The sequence below is a fragment of the Centruroides sculpturatus genome, unplaced genomic scaffold (assembly GCF_000671375.1).
Source record: "Centruroides sculpturatus isolate CEXI.00-Female unplaced genomic scaffold, Cexi_2.0 scaffold2013, whole genome shotgun sequence".
NCBI classification, from domain to species: Eukaryota; Metazoa; Arthropoda; class Arachnida; order Scorpiones; family Buthidae; genus Centruroides; species Centruroides sculpturatus.
In genome coordinates this window covers 32,214-54,804 of record NW_019386308.1, presented here as the reverse complement: position 1 = coordinate 54,804, position 22,591 = coordinate 32,214, and the positions used below count along the sequence as shown (strand labels likewise).

Here is a 22,591-nt window from a genome sequence, read left to right as displayed (position 1 = left end):
CAATCTAATCTGGCAGTTGTTTGGCTTGACTATTTGATTATAATATAATCAAATAGTCAAGCCAAACAACTGCCAGATTAGATCAGGCTATATTATTTCTATTATTAATAATTATGTAGCTTAATCTAACTTGGAAATTGTTTGGTTTTAATACAACTATTAGGCTTACAGATATTTATATTTGTATATATGCTACTGGCAATGTATAAAATGCCTGTTTTTGCACAAAGTATGAAGTATCCAAATTATGTTATTATTATATACACTTTCCCTAAGCATTATATAGAATGACAAATACAAATACAATTTAGGCAAAGTATTAAAAGAGTCATGAAAAGGCTTTTATTGAAAAGATGTAAGAAAATCATGTGGTAAGGCACGTGACTTTCGACGATTGCCTCAGACAGAGAATTTGCCATTTGTATTTCAGTCTTTGTTCAGAAATGACAAAATAAACTACTTTGAATTTGTTCAGCAAAGACTAATCCATACTGTGCTGTATGAGTGTTGAAGTCAACAATTTGATGTCATCAACAACATTCCAACTTTGAGTACGAAGTGCTTAGTTCCCATAATTCCATTCTCAGCAAGATGGAGAAGGGTATCACTTCTTCTGCTGTTATAGCTTATAGCATTTTGCGATATTTTTAATGACAACGCAATGATTTCATTCAAAAGAAAAATGAAACACAAAGATGATGACAACCTGTTTCTACATGTAAATGTAGCAGCTGTGCAAGAAAACAAAGAGAAAGAAGGCTAAAATAATAGGATATGTAGAAGTGATAGTTCCTTTATATTCTATGGAAGATTTTAAATCTCACTTTCATTTGAGTCAATCAACAGTTGAGGTATGTAAAAGTGCTAAAATTATAATTATCTGTTTACTTTGTCAAATATTTTACTGTAATTATTTTCACAAAGGATAGAAGCGTTTAATTTTCAAAAATTTACCTGTTTTGAAACTTTAAAAAAAATTTATATATATATAAAATTTTACCTAAAATATTTCGTTTATGTGTCAAATGAAACAATATTTAAGAAACAATCACCATTTTAAGAAATTTTATTTTTGTTTCAGCATTTGATGCAGATGATTATTTCAGAGCCTACTAAAAGAAAGCCAGCAATGAAAAAAGAAGATTCCATATTATCATCATTATGGTTATTGGCAACCAAGAATCTTTGAGGTGTTGCTGACAGATTTGGCATTGAACAGGGCCATGCCCACAGAGAATTTGTTGCATTCTGTAAGGATATAATGCAAATAGCAGAGAGAGTTATCCAGTGACCTAGAGAAGAAGAAATCGAAAGAACTGTTAAAGAGTTTAATGAAATGAGAGGGTGCAACAGTTTTCCTGGAGTTTTAGCTGTATTGATGGAACTCATATTCCATTTACAGCCCCCAAAAAAGAAAAGGTTGCACATTTCAACAGAAAAAATTTCACTTCAGTCATTCTACAGGCTGTATGTGATGCAAAATTAAAATTTATAGATGTATTTGCTGGTTGGTCAGGCTCATCAAATGATGCCAGAGTTTTCCAAAGAAGTCCTCTCTTTCTAAAGATGAAACATTGTAAGATGATTTCAGAAAATTGTGATAATTTCAGAAATTTGTGAAAATTCAAAAAAAAGTGATAGTGCATATCCATTATCCAAAAAATTAACTCCTTATGGTTACAATGGAAACTTAAAAATTATTTTAAAATATTACAATAAAATTCTTAGTTCAACTAGAATTGTTATTGAACAAGCATTTGGACAATTATTTGGCAGATTTAGAAGGCTAAAACATCTACATATGTTTTGAAGGGATTTGATTCCAGAAGTGAATACTACTGGTTGTGAATTGCATAATTTGTGCATTTTATACAATGATATACCTCCAGATGCTTGTACTATAAATGATAATTTTCAAAACAGTTCTCAGAATTTTGGAAAAGAGTATCAAGATGGAATTAGCAAGAAAGAAAAATAAATAATCTACTTTTATTTTTTTTTCTATTAATACATTAAAATCAAGTTTGTAATTATTATTATTGTCTGGTATTATGTGAATTTTTAATCACAATGATGCCATGTTCATCTGCATTTATAATGTATAATTTAAACAAAATTTATATTAAATGTTTGAACCAGTTTCAGGAATATATTAATCACATATTTAACATTTTGTTATTACTTTTAGTTGTTTGTAATTGTGAATTACATAATTCTAATAACTTTGTTCATTATTGAAAGTGCTTTGATTTTTTGAATAGATGTATATTGATAAATCTTAAATACATTTATGAGTCATCAAAACAGAAAAAATTTTATTAAAATATTCAAATATTTTACATTTTCTTATTTCCTGTCAATTTCAACAAAACATCTGTTAATTGTTTCATCCTTTTAATTTCTCTTCCTCTATTTTTTTTAAAATCATTCCACCATTGTTCTTCTACCTCTGCTTTTCTTTTGTCCTCTATTTCTTTTTTTCAAATAATTTCTAAACCACAATGGTGGTTCATCACCAGTTCTTTCCTTCTTTGGTGGTCTTTCTGTGGATTCTGTTTCCCTTCTGGAATTTGAGGTACTGGAAGCAGAAATTAAATTTTCATATTCATATGACTGAAAATTGTTTTCAGAGGTGCATGGCAGAGAACTTTGAAAATAACTACTGGGGGATTCACATTTGACCTATTTCCATAAACTTCAGGAAATTTATGGAAATACTCCCATTTTATGGAACCACTACTGAACTGTTTTGATCTGTCTACATTTTTTCCTGTAAGTACTGTACATATTAAATTTCGCTACTTAGTATGGCATCCCGTGGACTGAAATATGTACCCACTTTGTTTAAGATAGTCAGGAAATCCTCTGCCATAATTTATATTTTTGCATCAGTTTGAGGAATTCTTCCTCCATTTCTAATCTGGTATTGATTAGTAACAGCAGTGCTTGGCAAGTCCATTCATTAGCTTAAAAATTTTAAAAAAATCTTTATTTTGCATTCTACTATAGTTTGCTATAATTTAATATATTATTTACACAAAATCTTTAACATGATATCTGATATATTATACATAATACTACATACTGTTTTGGTATTGTCAAGAAAACTTTTTTGGACTATTACATTTTAAAAAATTAATAATTATAAACTGTAACAGAATGTTTCATTCATTAATTAAAATAAATATCAAAAAATTAATTTATGAACACTTATTCTAATAAATGTATATTGTCTATATTTAATATAAAGCTGCTATTTATGTTTATTTGTTCAATTTGAATTGCATTAATTAAAAGAAAATCTCAATATATAATAATTACAAACTTACTGTATATTATTATTTAACACTTTGCCACCGAAAGTACTGAATGATCGTTACCCCTCATTGTTAAGCAAAACTTTGAGGGTACCGATTCATCATTATCCTAGTAAAAATCGATTTTTATAAAATTTATCAACAACAGATGTCAGCACTTGACAGCACCATCTTGTCTATCGTCTGTTTTACATATTTTTCTCCAGGTGGTGTTTTGTTGACTTAAAAAATTTTTATTAATGCTTTTTTCTCTTAATTTATTTTTTCTAATAATTTTTTATTTCATTTTTAGCATATTCATGAAATAATATCACTATAATAAGTTCATTTAGCTATAATAAGTCAACGTGTTATAAATACTCAAGTTATGACCTTCAGTTCTGACATTTTATTTTTCTTTTTTATTGGCAATTTTTCTCTTACAAATTTTTCTAATAAAATGCATTGAAAAACATATTTAAAACTAAAAATATTAATAAATGTATGTAATTTTTTTCATATGAATATAATGATAATTTGATTTTTGGTGAATTTTTAAAATAATATCGCCTGACTGACCTATATTGCCTTCGGACAGTTTACAAAATTAACGTAAACAAAATGGTGGTGGCAAAGGGTTAATATATACTTACCAATTCTTTCTGTTTCAGAAAGTTGTAAAGACTGTACTGGTACTAATATTATTTTTAATTGTCTACTTGGACTTAATTTATTAATAGGACATAATCTGGTGTTTAAATATCTGGTGTTTTTTTTTTTTTTTTTAGTTTGTGGTAGTAGTAATGCTGATGAGGGGCATGATAGCCCGAAACACTTGTAATATGTATACAGAAACTATTACTACTATAATAAAGAAATTTTGTTCTTTCCTGAACTAACTCTCATTGCTGTGTCAATATTTAAACACCAGATTATGTCCTATTAATAAATTAAGTCCCAAGTAGACAATTAAAAATAATATTAGAATTAAAAAGGACAGTAAGGCTTTTACAATTACTGTACTGGTACATTTGTTTCCAATCTCTCAGATGTTGAATGTTCTATCATTGAATATATATATGTTACTGTGTGAAAGACCAAAATTAGAGAATGTCGATATTCTCTTATGAATGTCGACACATGGAAAATACGTCAGTGAAAGACTGAATATTTGGTTATATTATTATAAATTCAAACAATCGCCAGTGTATGTCGACAAGCACAGATAAGTTTTGGTAGAGGTCGAAACGACATCCGAGAAACCGATGTCGACAGAGAGGCGACAGCCTGTCCCCAATCCTTTGTGGGTAGCCGGAGGTAAGACAAGGTTGTACCTCTTTTCCCGGCAACGGTTTGGTGGAACCCACCCACTTTGTCACTGGATGGCGTTTTTGTTCTTTTGATCCCGTGAAGTGGGGATCGGTTTGTCAGGTCGAGTGGCGGAGGATGAGAGGGGTCGTCGGTAAGGTAGGCATCGGCGCTATCCAAATAAAAGACACCATTAACAAATCAGTTCGTAATTTGTAAAGAAAAGTTACTTTCCAAGATGAGATTTCTTCAAGAAATATCGCTGAGACAAGCAGCTGCAGCTAATTCGAAAAGTGGAGGGCAAGGCTATACATGCTGTCATTGCAAAAAAGAAGTGTTCCACGAATAAACGCAGTTGTAAAAGCTAGGAACTCTTGTGCAATTCAAACTGCCATAACAGTTTAAGTTGTTGCAATAAATAAGATTGTACAACGTCAATCACATACTTTATTTGTAAGTTTATTATTGTATTATTTTCTTTAATGATTTAGAATGTACTGTTCGTTTTAGGTTCAACAGTTTATTTACATGTGCTGTTACTTAAGCTTTCTCCTATTTTGGCATATTAAAAAGTTGCATTTTTGTCTTAACGTAATAAAAATACTTTTATTCAACATTCACCATCAGTGCATGCTGAACGTCAACATTTGCCAGTGTAAGTGAGAAATAATGATATTTAGCAAATATTTCGTACATACATGAAACGACTGTGTGAATGCTGACATTCACCAGAGAATGTTGACATTCACCAGATATCGGTCATTCACAGTAACATATATATGTAAAAAATGAAATAGAAGAATTTCATTAAAATTTATAAAAACAATAATTATCTATTTGGTTAAATACAACATTCAATTTGTTATTAATATAAAATATGCACAGTACCTGTAGATGCCGAAAGCTTCTGATTCTCAGATTGAAGTTTATATATTTTAGTAAATAATTGTGATCTGACAAAAACAATGAAAAATAAATTTATTGCTTACTTGAAATGATATTCAATTTTTTAAAATCTTACCTTCCGTCATCATTTTTGCTGTTTTTTCATCAATCACAAAGTGATATGTTTTGTTATCGACAGTAACATACATCTCCTGCATTGTCGCCATTTTTCATTCAAATGTCGCTCCAATTACCCATAATTCACTGGAAAGTAGCTGTCAACATATCTGTTGAGTGCTGAGTGTGTTGAGTCAGCATTGACAACAGCACCACTTCAATGTTGAAAAAAAGGAACTACAGTAGAGCATCGATTAACCGAATGTTGATCAACTGAAACGTTGGTTAACCGAAAGCATTCCAGTTGGACTATGTCGTGTTGAATCGAACGTTTTTGATAGTAGATTAACTTCTAAAGTATAATTTTTTTCTTTTTATATTTTTCAATATATTTTGTTTGTACAAAATAAAGAAATAATTTTTAACGATACAGTAACCATGATTATTATTATAAAAATTTTCGTTAGGCTTAACATTGACGAAAATTCAACATAAAGCGACATGTAACGGAGAAAAATTTCAACATGGGATAGATTAATATATTTTTTCATACATAATCGGTTATCCGAAAAATAAGTTATCCGAATAACCCCAGTCTCCAATTGATCTGGATAAACGACGCTCTACTGTACTATTATTGGGATATACTAATATACTACAGATAGCCCTTGGTTTACGCTGGCTCAATTTATGCCGATTCACAATAATGCTGCTGAGCAATTCACCATTTTGCAGTGTAATTCCCCGATTTTCCATATGCCAGACTAATTTTTATTTCAGTGTTGACATATTTACCGAACGGCAACATTGTACATTCATTAAAACAAAGATTTTTATTAAATATATTTATTTTTTCTGTTTAATATTATTCGGTATGTATACATTTGCATTAAATTAATATTAAAATACTAAGCATTTAGGTACCCACAAGTCAAGTTATCAAATTTAATAGTCCAATAAATGGCATCCTAATCCATAGCACCAATGAATGTATCCCTTATCAGTTCATTCAGGAAAACACCTTACAACACAGTAGCACTTCCAGCGATCACAAACTATTGTTAGTGAGACAAATCTACTTCTCGGTGGCCAGACAATATCTCTCCTTAGCCACCTTGAATTTTCCTGCTCAAACTGATCTTATATATGCGCTACAGCGACCGGTGGTTGACCAATCAGTGTCTCCGCTCATCTGTAGCTCTACGTCAGGTTAACGTATCCTTTCAACTATGGAAAGTTTGATAGATGAACTTTGTGAGTTAGACAATGATTGGGAGCGAAGTGCAAATGTAAAAAGGAGCATCATGGCATCCTTTCAACCATATTCCGAAATTCTCAATGGAAGAAAACAAAAATGTAAACAATTAAAGATGGATACTTTTTCCAAAAAATATAAGAGATCTGAAATTAAAATTTTTTAATAAAAACATTTCACTTTATTTTATGATAAAATACATTTTAAAAATTAAATTTATATGTATTTTGTATAAAATTATATTAATAAACAAAATTATCTTTCACATAAGTGAAAAATAAGCNGAAGAATGAAATTTGAAATATATTAATAAACAAAATTATCTTTCACATAAGTGAAAAATAAGCATATAACCTAACCTATACCTCACTGTAAATATGGGTTCATTTTACACCAATTTGATTTGCACCGGCTTTTGTAGGAATGGACCTGCGGCGTAAACCGAGGGCTACCTGTATATTAATAATGTATTTTTTTTCATACATAATAGGTTATCTAAAAAATCAATTTTTCGAACAATCCCAGTCCCCAATTGATTCAGATAATGAATGCTCTACTGTACTTTTAACAAACATTAAGATCAGCACTGAGTCAGCATTGAAAATTGGAATGTCCCAAATGGCAAACAAATACATTTTAGAGACATGAACAAAAGATGAAGTGCAAGCAGTTGTCTGCTACAAATGGGACATCATAAATGAAAATTCACAAAGAAATTCACACAGTTCATTGAGGATCCAGTTAAAACATCAGAGCAAATGATGATGTGACAATGACGCCAGTAGCTTCATGACTGGCATAAGTATGTGGCAGACAAATAGCAACTGATCTTGTGTCCCACAACTTTTTCACTTACTTCCAACTTTGTAAAAGGCACTGTCTGGACACCATTACATGAGCAATTATGACATTTGCATCTTTGCTGCTCAGCAAGAAACAGTTATATGCAAGCAACTTTACCAAAATAGTGAAGTAATATAGTAAGTGTTTAAATATTGACAAACTATGTAAAGAAGTAGAATAGGTGTAGCTCTTTCCATTGATAATTTATTTGCTTTTCTGATTAATAAATTCTGTCAGTAAAAGACTTGAAACTTATTTTCAGACTGATCCTCATACTAATGAACTTTTCATATAAGACAACGGTTCCCAACCTTTTTCGGGTGGCGACCCCTTTTTGTAAAAGCCAAGTGTCCCGCGACCCCGATACAACTGAAAAAGGCATTTTTAATAAGGTAATTAAAAAAACAACGAAATTAGTTTTTTTACTATAATTTTATTTAAAATTGTTTAATACTGTAATTTAATGCGATGGTTGAAATTGCATGTTATTAACCAGTTTCAAAATTCGCAGGAGTTTTTGTTAACGCCAATCTCACGTCATTCTCAACATTTAATTTATTTCTCTCAAACTCTCAACACATGTTTCAACCAACTGTGACAGAATAGAGTACCTAGATTACACTTATTTTAATTTTTAAAAAAAATATATGAAATTATTCAAACTTCAAGACACCATTAAAAATAAAAATTGCATTATAGTGAATATTTTTTTTAGTTTACTGTATAAGTTGGCGACCCCACAGAAAACCCGTCGCGACCCCCTTCTGGGTCGCAACCCATAGGTTGGGAACCCGTGATATAAGAGATTTGATTTTTCTTTAGCCATATTGTCTGCTACATAAGTTAAATATATTTCTTTAAATCATCATCAATAATGTAAGATAATAATTGACTAAGAATAATTCTTTACATATTTATAGGTCAGAAAATATATTCTTCTGACCTATAAGTGTATACAGTGATATTTTTAATCAATTATAGACTATTGAGCTATACAAGTTAGTAAAATAATAAATAAAAACAAAATCAAATTAGAATTACATAAAAATTGATATTTTTTATATCTACATAATAATGAAACATCAATATAATTAGATTAAAAATATATACTCAGGATATCCTTTCCATTTAAGAAGATATTCTATTCTTCCCTGCCTCACTCTCTTATCTAAAATTTTTTCAACTGTATATTCTTCAGGTTCAACAGCATCTTGTTGAGCTGAATCTTTTTGTCCTTTTTTTTTACCCATATTATTCTGTAATAGAAATTAAATATATAAGGTGAAATCAATCAATCTGGAACTTACAACCAAATTAATAAGATAAAAAACAAACACCACCACTTACTAATAATAAAAATATAAAAACTGTCTATTGGAGTTACTGGTAAATAAATTTAATGAGTATGAGCACTTTTTGACAGTATAAAACTGTCTTCTCTGAGTAATATGGCAGATGGAATGTTACAAATCTAGAGATAAAACACATTTTCAAATTGCTCTTCATGCATGAGCATGGAACAAAAATTTTAAAATACAAAAAACTATATGCCATTACAAAAAAAATGTAATATACAATGGTAATGGTTAACAAAAATAACAAAATTAATATACACAGAAATAATAAATAAGAATATAAAGAAAATTTAAACAAAATGTAAACACTAAAGCCTCCTTGTCATCAGTATGTTCTTGTCATGTAACTGCATGATCTACAATTTTAGCAAGTTGAACAGTGCAACCCACAGCTCTGGAATATCAAGTGTAGGAGAGTTGCATGGGAACATTGATGTAATAAACAAAAACTCCCAAATGAACAAGATTCTCCTAGCCCCACGGTGTTTTACTAGCAAAACTTGTGATCAAAGTTATATTTCATCACTTTTTTGGATAGCTCTTGTTGACAATCTTCAACACACAAATCTGCTTGGCCCCTTCATCCTTTGGTGAACAAATGTTCCCATACAACCTATTTTTGATATCAATGTCCAAGAAATGCACCTTTGATTGCTATGTTGCTCTATTTCTAACAATAGCCTGAATGTATTGTTGTTCATGGCTTCTAGGAAAAGTTTTAGTGCCGGTTCCACCTTCCAGAATATGATGATGTCATCAATGTAACATTTATACAATAAGATAGTGGGTAAAAAACACAGTAGAACATTGTTAGTATTTTGATCATCATTTCACACAAATAGCCTGATATGGGACTCCTCCATCGGGACTCCTTTACCTTGCATGTAAGTGATCCCATTAAATTGGAAAAAAGGGAGCTATAGCACAATAAATATGCCAGTTCAAGAGCCTACTGGTGCATTGTGGTGTCTTCAATTATTGAAAATAGGGAGTCCCTGAGTTCACAGAAACATGGTGAAAGTTCAATCGAAGGATATAACAATTGGAAGTCTAAGACTGTAGCATAAGCTGGATGTGCTATCTTCTTCAGTTGTTCTATAAGTTCTGTTGGGTTGGATGCATTGAATTGGTATCTCTCTAGATGAGGGATGAATAATTTGTGCATGATATCTTCTAAAATACAAGTGGGGGTCTTAGTTTTGTCCACCACTGGTCTTAGTTACAGTCGACCCCCCTATAACATACGTTCCTATAACGACAATTCCTATAATGTAGCGAAAAAATTGTAGAAACCTTCGTATAAAGTACCTCCTATAAGTTGAAAAATAAACTACACTGATATAAATCCAGCAAAATTTAATAAAATAAAAACGTTTTCAATCGTTTTTCAACGATCATCTTCAGTTACTAAAAATAGAACATTAAATATAGAACATAAAATGCGTTCGAAATAAATACAAAAATAAAAATTAACGAAAAACGCCCTAGTGGACAAACTAATGAAAAATTAACAAATAAATAATGAAAAATTAATAATTGTAAAAGGATCTCCACGCAGTGGACAATAAGTCGGCGTCCCTATGGTTTATACAACCGGTTTTCATGTGCGCTTTATACATTTCTAATTTCTCTAGATGTTTGATCGTTTGCCGATTAGTTGTTGTTTTTATAATTGATGCCTGATCCCATAGCACATTTATATCTTGTTGTTTTGCGTACGATGCTAACACAGTGTTATCATGGTTCTTTTTGGTTGTGTACGTTGATAACACTGTGTTAGCATCGTACGCAAAACAACAAGATATAAATGTGCTATGGGATCAGGCATCAATTATAAAAACAACAACTAATCGGCAAACGATCAAACATCTAGAGAAATTAGAAATCTATAAAGCGCACATGAAAAACGGTTGTATAAACCATAGGGACGCCGATTCATTGTCCACTGCGTGGAGATCCTTTTACAATTATTAATTTTTCACTATTTATTTGTTAATTTTTCATTAGTTTGTCCACTAGGGCGTTTTTCGTTAATTTTTATTTTTGTATTTATTTCGAACGCATTTTATGTTCTATATTTAATGTTCTATTTTTAGTAACTGAAGATGATCGTTGAAAAACTATTGAAAACGTTTTTATTTTATTAAATTTTGCTGGATTTATATCGGTGTAGTATATTTTTAAAACTTATTCTACTTCCAGTACATATTGATTATGTACCTCCTATAACGTCGTTTCGCGACAAGATTGATAGAGTCTGGACCAATAGTGGATGAGCAGCCGAACTACTTACCTCCGACCCTGTGCCACGCTACGGAGCGGCTAAATTGAGTTTGCTATCGTCTGTTTAGTATTATATATAAATTAGGTACTGTACATATAATTATATATTAATTATATATAAATTAGGTACTGTATATAATTAATAATATTAACTTAATTTATTGTAACTTTATTATAATTATATATATGCTTTCTGCCGCCTGGCAACACGCTACGGAGATTTTAGGCTAGTAAGTTGAGTTTATTATCGTCTGTACAGTATGTAAATTAGGTACCGTAAGTCTAATACAGCACTAATTTTATACATTTCTTGTGAAAGAAACACTTCTTATTCAACGGCCATAAAAATTATTTATATTAATGATGTCTCCAAAGGTCAAGTTATTTTTCTGCGAAAAATTATTTATCAGAAATCGCGGCCGCCGTTTCGTGTGCTGTTCCGCGACGAAGACAAGCTTTGAACAACGGGCGTAGTCGAACGGTACACACTCGGTAAGTAATCCTATAATTTTTTGTTTATAGCATAGTTTATACGGATTACTCCCAAAAAATTATATGTGTTTTGGAAATGTTGAGTCGAATTAGTCTAGAATCAGTTAATTTTATAGAAGAAAACCTTTCGAACAGCCTTAGTCCGTAAAGTTCCCACCTATCGGGCTGCGATTGGATCATGTATTTAATCATTCCTATAACGTAAAATTCGATTAGCGTGGAACGTATCTAAGCATTATAGGGGGGTCTACTGTATTGTGTTTTTTTATGTGTTTTTGCGAATGCAAATAACCGTGGTATTTCAGGAGCATTCACTATTGTTTCTCATATTCATTTTTTTGGCTAGTTTCGTGTTAGCAAAACATTTGACCCTTGATTGTAATTTATTGATATATGTGGAGGAAATATTAATTTAACAAGTCAGGAAAAAACCCTTATATATGACATTTTAGCACATATTTGAACATTGTCAGTCTAATCTACTATTGTCAAGTTTTTTCTTCATAAAGTTCTTTATATAATGCAGACAAGTTCAACATATACAAAAATAATCTTTTTATCTATTTTGTCAATCCATTAATTTGTTCAAATTCTGCATATCTACTACAAATGCATTCAGCAATGTCCCAAATAGTCCAAATTATGGGAGAAAATGTCAAACCATTAGTTAACACTTACCGTGCTACGAATGTAAAGATACATTTTTCGCATTCCTTTGCAAAAAACGAAAAACGTAGTATTACGTTTTTCGAAATATCTTGTTATCTTCGCTTTTAAAATGTATCATTACATGTGCAGCAAAACGTGAAAAGATTATTTGTGTTTATTAGTTACTATTTTGACCATTAGAGGGCATATCAATTTCAAAAATTCAAACGAAAAGTTCGTTTTTAAGATTACTTTTACAGTTCGATTTCGAGTTTGGTTCTCGTTACAATTGTTATACTTCGGATTTTTTATTTTGTTTATTTTATTATTTTTTCTTAAAAAGTAATTAGCGATGTATTCTTAAATTAGCAATGTTTCCTTAGTAAATATGACATATAATATAAGCATTATAATGTTTTTCAATTTTTTTTACGTTGTGTCTATTTGCAAAACATGCCCAAATAAAATTGCAATACAATTAATTAAAATATTGCACACATACATCAAAATTGAGTGTAATATAAAGAAATGTTCAACAAATCAGAATCTGTTTACACTTTTTATCTAGCTTCAGTGGAACATTTTCTATCTTCAGTAGAAAATATAGTAAAATTAGAAACATCAGCCAGCACACAGGTAAAAAACTAAATCAACTGGACCAGCATGGTAAGTGTTAACATTTATACTCTGCAATTATTATCATCTTGCAAAACAACCATATCATCATCTTTCAACTTTACAAAACATTAAAGCCTTAAATAAACTGAATTCTATCCAGTATAAACTTCTTGTATTAATTTCAGTATAACATGACCATTTTCTTTTTGTTGTTTTTCAAGTTTACTAGCAATGCTATTATTTTTTATGAAAAACAATTGCTTTTTCTCAAGAATTTTACAAAAATCAGGCACATTTGCAACTGTCTCTTTAACAAGCAGAGAATGTGCAAAACAATTACTTTGATTCTCTTTTCCAAGCAATAACTCAATAGCTTTTGTTGAATTTACAGCATAATCAGATAAGCAATAATTTTACTTTTTGCAATACCCCAAAAACTAAAATTTCCTCCATTTTGTCTTTTATATACTTAGCAGTGAGACTGTCTTCTATTCTTTTTTTTTTTAAATCCATAAGACCAATTCTTTAAATCAGAAATATAATGGAAAGTCGTTCCAAAGTAAAATATGCTATTCATTAAATCTGTCCATACATATCACTTGTGGCTACACAGAATTTTGTAAATTTAAACTGACTTAAACAGATTATCATTTTGTCAAAAAACAAAACCATATATAGTAGTTGAGAGATATTCTCAACTGCTGATAGATGGAAAACAACAAACTGTGGCACAACATTCTTCTTAATACAAATAAAGCCTTGATCACTGACAAGTGGGAACAAGCTTTTCCTCAGTTTTTCATCTTTACTTTCATCTAAATATAACATGTAATGGATCTCTCAGGATTTTTCCATGGTGTGGTGCTAATTGTTGTTGGTGCAAAGGACAAAGTTGTTGGCACAAAAGTCAAAGTGAATTGTTGGACCTACAGTCTATGGCAGGGGTGGCCAACCTTTTGCATACCATGCGCCAATTTTTTGACAGACGAGTTCAGATGCGCCATATAACTCGAACACTTTTTATACAGTCTTACGTTCAGATAAATACAGATAAGAATAAATCTGCTTCCCTTAGGAAAGAAATGGGAATAACTTAATCACGCAGTTGAATTAATTAATTTATGACAGTTTATTGAAGCACCAATTTACAATTGTCAACAATGATCTCCTGTACGAGAGGGCGATGGTGCTATTGCTGCCAGAGTCTCGTTTGGTGAAGATTACTCTGCACCACAATTATTGACACTGAGAATGAGATCAGCTTGGAATAACTTTAATCACAATAAATGTTTTCGGCCATTTACACGCCTGTAAACTGATCAGAAATAAAGATTGCAAGACTCAAAATACATGCATACATTGTAATTTACTATGTGGAAAACACTCATTTTATCTGCAAAATAGACCGTAACAAATTGTGCAACAAATGTACTTGCCAAGACAGACTATAAAAATTTATTGTTTTATAGTCTGTCTTGGCAAGTACATTTGTTGCACAATTTGTTACGGTCTATTTTGCAGATAAAATGAGTGTTTTCCACATAGTAAATTACAATGTATGCATGTATTTTGAGTCTTGCAATCTTTATTTCTGATCAGTTTACAGGCGTGTAAATGGCCGAAAACATTTTGCAAAAAACTTAATCGCAAAAAAGTCAAATCTGGCAATTTTGCTCAGAACTAACTGAAGTGCCACTTGTAATCGTCCAATGCACCACGTTTTGGCCACCCCTGGTCTATGGGCTAGAGAGAGATTGGCAATATATTTGTAAAATTGTTCTGACTGTGTTGTAAGTTCAGACAAAATGAAAGAACATCAATAAAGTGTTGTTATAAACATAATAATAAATTACAAATAAAATTATGCTTAAATTCAAAATAAGAAAACTACCAAACTCAATATCCAGTTAAAAGAACAAAATCATTTTCAACCTTTAAAAAGATCATCCTCAGGTTCTACTGGTAGAATGCAAATTGAACAAGTTAAATTTAAAAATGTTTGTTGTGCAACTGGATATTGGGTTTGGAAATGTTCTTATATTGCATACATCCGGTTTGAGGTAGTGTTTCTACTTAAATTCAAAACTACTTTCAGAAATAACAATAAAAATAATATTACCATGCTGGTGTCAAATATAGTTTGAAAAATATTAGGAATTATTGAAACAGAGCCAAAAGAACTTGTTCCAGTAACAAACAAATGATTACATGTTGCAGCTTAATGTAATTCAGAGATGTCATCCTCACAATGAAAAAAGCATAGACATCAGTATTGTATTGAATAGACTCCCTTTGTTGTATTCACATCCTTTCTTCACTGTTGATGACAGTAATTTACCACAAATGCTTTTAACATAAATAAGTAAAATTAATGGTATTTTCACTTATGAATTTCTTGAAGCAAAAAAAGAACATTTTGAAGTTTTTCCATTTTCTTTAGTGCAATATTTCCACAAATCAGACTGGGATCTACATTTCTAGAATTATTTGCCAATTTGAGAGAGTTGGCCAATCTCTAGCACAGATTAACAGACACTTAAAAAGCATAGCACCATCACTGGTAGTAACAGGCAGAACCATTCATTTCTTTCAGGAGTTCATTCAGTGAGGATTGCTGATGATAATATTTGATTAGCTTACATATAATATACTTTTATTACTAGTAAATAAGTTTTCAAGTATATAAGGTAAGTACATATTTTCTGTTAATAGGCTATAAGTAGAAGATACTGTTAATACAAATGATATTAATTTTGTAAAGTACTATTTTATTTTTCCGACTTTTCCAACGATTATTGACACTACTGTGTGCCGGAAATAGCCGTTCCCTAATGGGTACTTTACGCGGATTTGCGTTAGTGTGCCAGGCCTGGACTTTAAGCGTGCACCGAATTAAATAATGACAAAGTTTGTCAATAACAAAAATCAAATATTTAATTAAACTTCTATTAAAAAAACTCTATACAGTATTTAGTAAAAATCAAACAATAATTTATTCAATGAAATTCAACAAGAATCAACCCGACAAAACTCAAATCAATCTATTTCTAACTTAATTCTATTCCCCTTTGGAATTTGACAAAAATCAAAGACTTAACTTATAAACAATAATTCTTATAAATTAAAGATCCTAATCGTCACCTCAATATACTAGGAACCTATTTCCTCAAACTCTCAAGACTTTCTATAATCGTCGATCCACAAATCAAATAACTTCAAAATCGCCTTGGAACTATTTGATCCTATCGGACACCTCTCTCGTTCACTGCTACAAAGCTCACCAAAGCTCGTTGCTATCAGGAGTTCACCTCGTTCATTTTCACTTGAGACTCGGGATTTATAGTGCGAAGTGACGTCACAATTCTGAATGAGATCACTCCCCTCATTTACATACTTAACGCTAACAATAAACTTTTTTCATTTGTCTGGCAGCCTATTTTCTGATAATACTCGCTAACCTTTTACATTATTCTTTTTCACAATTTTCGGGACGTTTTTATTTTTTAAGATTTAGCGAGTCCCTAATTCATGCTTGTGGGGTCTCCCCCCTTTTCTCGGTGCGGACTTACTTTTTTTCGCTCGGGAAGCGCAAGTATGCGCGAGTTTTTCTACGGCGCTTTTCTTTCGTCGGTGAGTTGGTTTTTCTTCTATTTTTAAGTTCCTAAGGTGAATGGTGAGGAAACCTTCGTCCTAACAAAACATAAGCCCCAAACAAAAATAGAATGATAAGCAAAATAAAAGTAAATAAAAATAATGCTCGGACTTGGTTCCTTACAATTTCAACTTTTATAATACACTAGAATGGTTCAACAGACCACAACAGATAAATAATTAAACCATTTCAAATTTACATTACTAAATAAAACTTATATCTTATAAGTTAGAGAGCTTTCTGTGTTTAGACACAAAATCTGATATTAATCAAATTTAATGATTTTATAATCGGACTTAATTCACATGGTCATGATCTAACAAGTGGTAACTGATGAAATCCACAATCTTGATTTAGAAGTGCCCTTTCAAAATTTTATAATAAACTTTTATTATTCAAAATTAAAACACACAGTATATTGAAGATATCAAGATTTGATAAAATTAAATTACATAATTATAATTGAATTTTGATACTTTACAATTAATAACAGAAATGAACAAAACTTAATCTAACACCTTGTAAACGTGCAGCCAATTTTATTAACTTCCTAACGTTTTTGGCCATGTTAAATGACCTTTATCAAGAAAAAACTTAAAAATTTGAAAACAGTACATTTGCATAAACGAGTAGGCTTTTTGAACATTTTTGAATGATATTCTATTGAACATTAGGTGCGTCATCTTTATCAATAGCTAACATTAAAACATAAAGATAAAATAAAAAGCATAAAAATAGAATGAAATCAGGACCAAAAAGAGAAAATAACCACAAACATTAAAAAGAAATTCAAGACACCTGAAATATAACATAATGTAACAAGGGCATATAATAATGTAAAAAGCATTAGAGCTGCCTGTTTCTTAAAAATGCATTTTCTACTGTATCTGTTTCCTCTGTTTATTAGGGTTTATATCAAGCTTGAATGCCATGCCGCCGATACTTTAGTTGCTTCTCGAAAGTTGATGGAGAGACCTTTTTGATTGGCTTTGCAGATCTTCCAGGCTTCCACGTAACGACGGTGCTTAATGTCCCGAACTACTTGTATTAGTCTTGCTTGGTCCCATTCGTCTTTGACTTCTTGGGGGTCGGCTAAAACGTAAGTGGCCAGTGCTGTGCATGGTTGTTCACTTCTTATGTTTCTTTGGTGTTAAGCTATCTTATCCTCGATAGATCATCCAGTGGCTCCAATATACATTAATTTATTTTGTTGCCGTGTGTCCGTAATGGGGATTTTATAAACTCCAGGAACTCCAGAAATGGACACACATTGACAAAATAAATTAATGTATATTGGAGCCACTGGATGATCTATCGAGGATAGGATAGCTGAACACCAAAGAAACATAAGAAGTGAACAACCATGCACAGCATTGGCCACTTACGTTTTAGCCGACCCCCAAGAAGTCAAAGCCGAATGGGACCAAGCAAGACTAATACAAGTAGTTTGGGACATTAAGCACCGTCGTTACGTGGAAGCCTGGCAGATCTGCAAAGCCAATCAAAAAGGTCTCTCCATCAACTTTCGAGAAGCAACTAAAGTGTCGGCGGCATGGCGTTCAAGCTTGATATAAACCCTAATAAACAGAGGAAACGGATACAGTAGAAAATGCATTTTTAAGAAACAGACAGCTCTAATGCTTTTTACATTATTATATGCCCTTGTTACATTATGTTATATTTCAGGTGTCTTGAATTTCTTTTTAATGTTTGTGGTTATTTTCTCTTTATGGTCCTGATTTCATTCTATTTTTATGCTTTTTATTTTATCTTTATGTTTTAATATTAGCTATTGATAAAGATGACGCACCTAATGTTCAATAGAATATCATTCAAAAATGTTCAAAAAGCCTACTTGTTTATGCAAATGTACTGTTTTCAAATTTTTAAGTTTTTTCTTGATAAAGGTCATTTAACATGGCCAAAAACGTTAGGAGGTTAATAAAATTGGCTGCACGTTTACCAGGTGTTAGATTAAGTTTTGTTTATTGAGTAATATGCAGGCTCGGATGAATAACAAAAATGAATGAATTAAAGATATTTAGTTTTATAAAAGTTAAAGTCAATATCACTAGTATTAACAGTATCTTCTATTTAATTTATAAAAGAAAACAACCCACAAATCTTAAATTAAAAAGAAACTAGTGCAAAAGCCTTTTGTTAAAATTCAAAGAAAATATGGTTACACACCTCGACTGTGGCAGCTGTGCCTACCTGCCATATATGGCTCTGCAAGTGAAAAGAACTTTTTAGTGAGTTTTTAAGCTTAGCATCTCTAGATTGAAATAGGCTTGAAGTTACTGGTGAGGCACATGACGCGGTCTAGTCTCCCATGGTTGACCAGTGCATCATAGCATATGACATATGATGTCACAGCAATGACGCGACAGTTACTTGCTATTTTCTTCGTAACACATTGTTCTTTTTTTATTTTATTGAAGAGCATCATGGCCAGGGGCCACGAAAAATCACATCAGGGCTGTCAGTTTGACTCCTCTACTTTACACAGTAAGAACATCTATTCAATTTTAATATTAAAATCAGATAGTTATATAGTGTATAAATGAAATATATCAACATATTTAGTATATAAATAAAAATTTTTAGCCTTGACAACTGCCATAGTTCAAATACTATTGTCCCATGTGATCTTTATGACGACATTGCCAAATGGCCTTCCTATTGGTCTAATTTTTACTATTCTGCTTTCTGCAATGGCAGAAGTTGAAAATTTTCAACTTCATATTCTGTCACCTTCAACTATAAAAGTGGCATCATTTTGCCATTCTGTTGACAGTTTCCATCGTCCATTTCCACATGTGAGTACCAGGCTTTATACAAGCACTTCACATGTAAGAACATAATTCAATTAACAACTTAACTTCAAAAGTATACATTTTTGAAGTCAGTTATAACCAGACTAATTTTCATAACATATATATAATAAATTTGGTAGAATCATATCGGCACTCAGCACAACACCACTGAAAGATTGCCAACCCCTATTCTAGAACTATCCTACTCAACACTCCTGTGGATACAACCTCTGGCTCTTTCAAAAGCTCCAAGTATTTACATCAAATTGCAATCTAAATGTGAGCTATCTCTCTCTCATGACAACTAACAGTGTTTAACTAATTGTTTATTCATTGTAGATTGTTTGTGAAGAAAAAATACAAGCTAACGGGTATTTGTTTGTTTAACTGGTATCCAAGTGATTCACTTCCATCTCACTGTCTATCTGACCTCCTCCATCTGAAATCTGATTGCCTATGCATGCAATCACATGTGTAACTAAAGTAGAATGAAAATAAACAGCCATTGCAGCTTCTGTTCTGTTCACCAGGACACAGTGGTGTCATCCCGGTGAGGTCACCAACAACTGACCCTCTGGTCACATGTATGTTTAATGATAAAGTTATTTATTTAGCTGGATACATGCATGGCTGGTTACACATTCTCTTCTTAAATTTTTATCATGTGAAAATGAATGTAACTGGAACAGTTGAATACATGGACAAAAGGGTTGTTGTTAAACTAAGCAGTGCTTCTAAGCGATGCTGCTGAGAATGTTGTTAAACTTGTTTTCTTGAAGCGCTGCACACAGCGAACTTCTCAGCAATTTCACTGGTTCTGGGTTAAATCTGCAGTGATCGAATGAGGTGCTTTTTCTGCTTTAACAAAATAACAGTGACCACAGTGGACGAGAACTTAAACATTAAATTAAAAATTGATTCTTCAATAAAATGTCATTTAGAAAATGGTAAGTTATTGTTTTCATAACGCTTTATTAATTACACAAAATAAACTCGAAATTCGCACAAATTATATATTAAAGTTTGTGTAAAAAAGACTAACAGCATATCTTTTACATAATTGGTTTGATAAATTACAACATTATACAAAATAATACAGTAGACCCCCTATAACGCTTAGATACGTTCCACGCTAACCGAATTTTATGTTGTAGGAACGATTAAATACATGAGCCAATCGCAGCCCGATAGGTGGGAACTTTACGGACTAAGGCTGTTCGAAAGGTTTTCTTCTATAAAATTAACCGATTCTAGACTAATTCGACTCAACATTTCCAAAACACGTATAATTTTTTGGGAGTAATCCGTATAAACTATGCTATAAACAAAAAATTATAGGATTACTTACCGAGTGTGTACCGTTCGACTACGCCCGTTGTTCAAAGCTTGTCTTCGTCGCGGAACAGCACACGAAACGGCGGCCGCGATATCTGATAAATAATTTATCGCAGAAAGATAACTTGACCTTTGGAGACATCATTAATATAAATAATTTTTATGGCCGTTGAATAAGAAGTGTTTCTTTCACAAGAAATGTATAAAATTAGTGCTGTATTAGACTTACGGTACCTAATTTACATACTGTGCAGACGATAATAAACTCAACTTACTAGCCTAAAATCTCCGTAGCGTGTTGCCAGGCGGCAGAAAGCATATATATAATTATAATAAAGTTACAATAAATTAAGTTAATATATAATTATATATACAGTACCTAATTTATATATAATTAATATATAATTGTATGTACAGTACTTAATTTATACATAATTTATATACAATACTAAACAGACAATAGCAAACTCAATTTAGCCGCTCCGTAGCGTGGCGCAGGGTCGGAGGTAAGTAGTTCGGCTGCTCATCCACTATTGGTCCAGACTCTATCAATCTTCTCGCGAAATGACGTTATAGGAGGTACGTTATACGAAAGTTTCTACAGTTTTTTCGCTACGTTATAGGAATTGTCGTTATAGGAACGTACGTTATAGGGGGTCGACTGTAATTATCTTTCTATGCAATATTATAGGCTAATACACTAAAAGTAATTCCAATGTGACATTATTAAGGATTGCTGTAAACTAAGCTATATCTTTAGCAAATTGCTATGAATGGTATAAATAAAGGTTTACATATTGTTTAATTTATAGGACTTTATACACGTGTATTTTCCAAAAAAGAAAGAAAGAAAAAAAAAATTCATTTTAGATTTATAGTCCCTCATCAGTTGGAACATAATACAGTCAACCCCCTATAACACGGGTTCCTATAATTCGGATTCATATATGACATCAAAAAAATTGCGACGGTATCCGTACAAACATGGTAAAAAACTCCTATAATTCGATAAAACATCATCGGGCAGCCAAACTACTTTCCGCCGTCCAGCGCCACGCTACGGAGAGTTTAGACGGGTAAATTGAGTTTACCATTGTCTGTATAGTATTATATATAAATTAGGTACTGTACATATAATTATATATAAATTAGGTACTGTAAGTCTAATACAGCACTGTAATTTTATAATTTTTACATTATCTACAATTTTGTCTTTAGTTATCACGATCCCTGCCATGAAGAAGAATTCTAAGAAGAGCAGAAGATATATATCCCTTGAAGACAAACTTAAAATATTGGATCGGTTAAAATCTGGTGAGAAAACAATAGTCATTGCTAAAGATTTAAAGTTACAGGCGGCAACAATTCGAGCAATAAGAAGAAATGAAACCAAAATAAGGGCTAGAATTTCCTCTGGATCATTAGTAAGTTTGAATAAAACTGCTCGTATAAAGGACACTTTAATTCCTAAAATGGAAAAGTATTTGATGTTATGGATAGAAGATTGCTTTTCAAGGAATTTTCCTTTGAATACCAATGTGATACAGGAAAAGGCAATAAAGATTTACCGGCGTGTAAGAGCGCTTGAATGCGTTTCTTTTAATGAATCATGTCAACACGAATTTAAAGCCAGTAAAGGGTGGTTTAACAGATTTATGAATCGATTTTCCTTGCGCAATGTCAAAATT

General features: G+C 31.6%; 1 protein-coding gene and 2 long non-coding RNA genes across 3 annotated transcripts in view; 1 reads left to right on the top strand and 2 right to left on the bottom strand.

The window, feature by feature from the left end:
• The window catches only part of LOC111614492 (chromobox protein homolog 1-like), a 44,795-nt gene that overhangs the window by 10,549 nt on the left and 11,655 nt on the right, over positions 1 to 22,591 (bottom strand). The window contains exon 2 of the mRNA XM_023355868.1: positions 8,815 to 8,960. Coding sequence (XP_023211636.1) covers positions 8,815 to 8,960 — 146 coding nt within the window. The remainder of the gene's footprint in view (positions 1 to 8,814; positions 8,961 to 22,591) is intronic.
• Positions 2,413 to 5,943, bottom strand: LOC111614491. The gene is made up of 2 exons (XR_002754942.1): positions 5,493 to 5,943; positions 2,413 to 2,578 (listed from the first exon to the last, which is right to left on the bottom strand). It is a non-coding gene; the product is annotated as an uncharacterized LOC111614491 (long non-coding RNA).
• The window catches only part of LOC111614490, a 9,576-nt gene continuing 5,747 nt past the window's right edge, over positions 18,763 to 22,591 (top strand). Inside the window, exons 1-2 of the long non-coding RNA XR_002754941.1 lie at positions 18,763 to 19,820; positions 19,908 to 20,515. This is a non-coding gene — a long non-coding RNA (uncharacterized LOC111614490). The remainder of the gene's footprint in view (positions 19,821 to 19,907; positions 20,516 to 22,591) is intronic.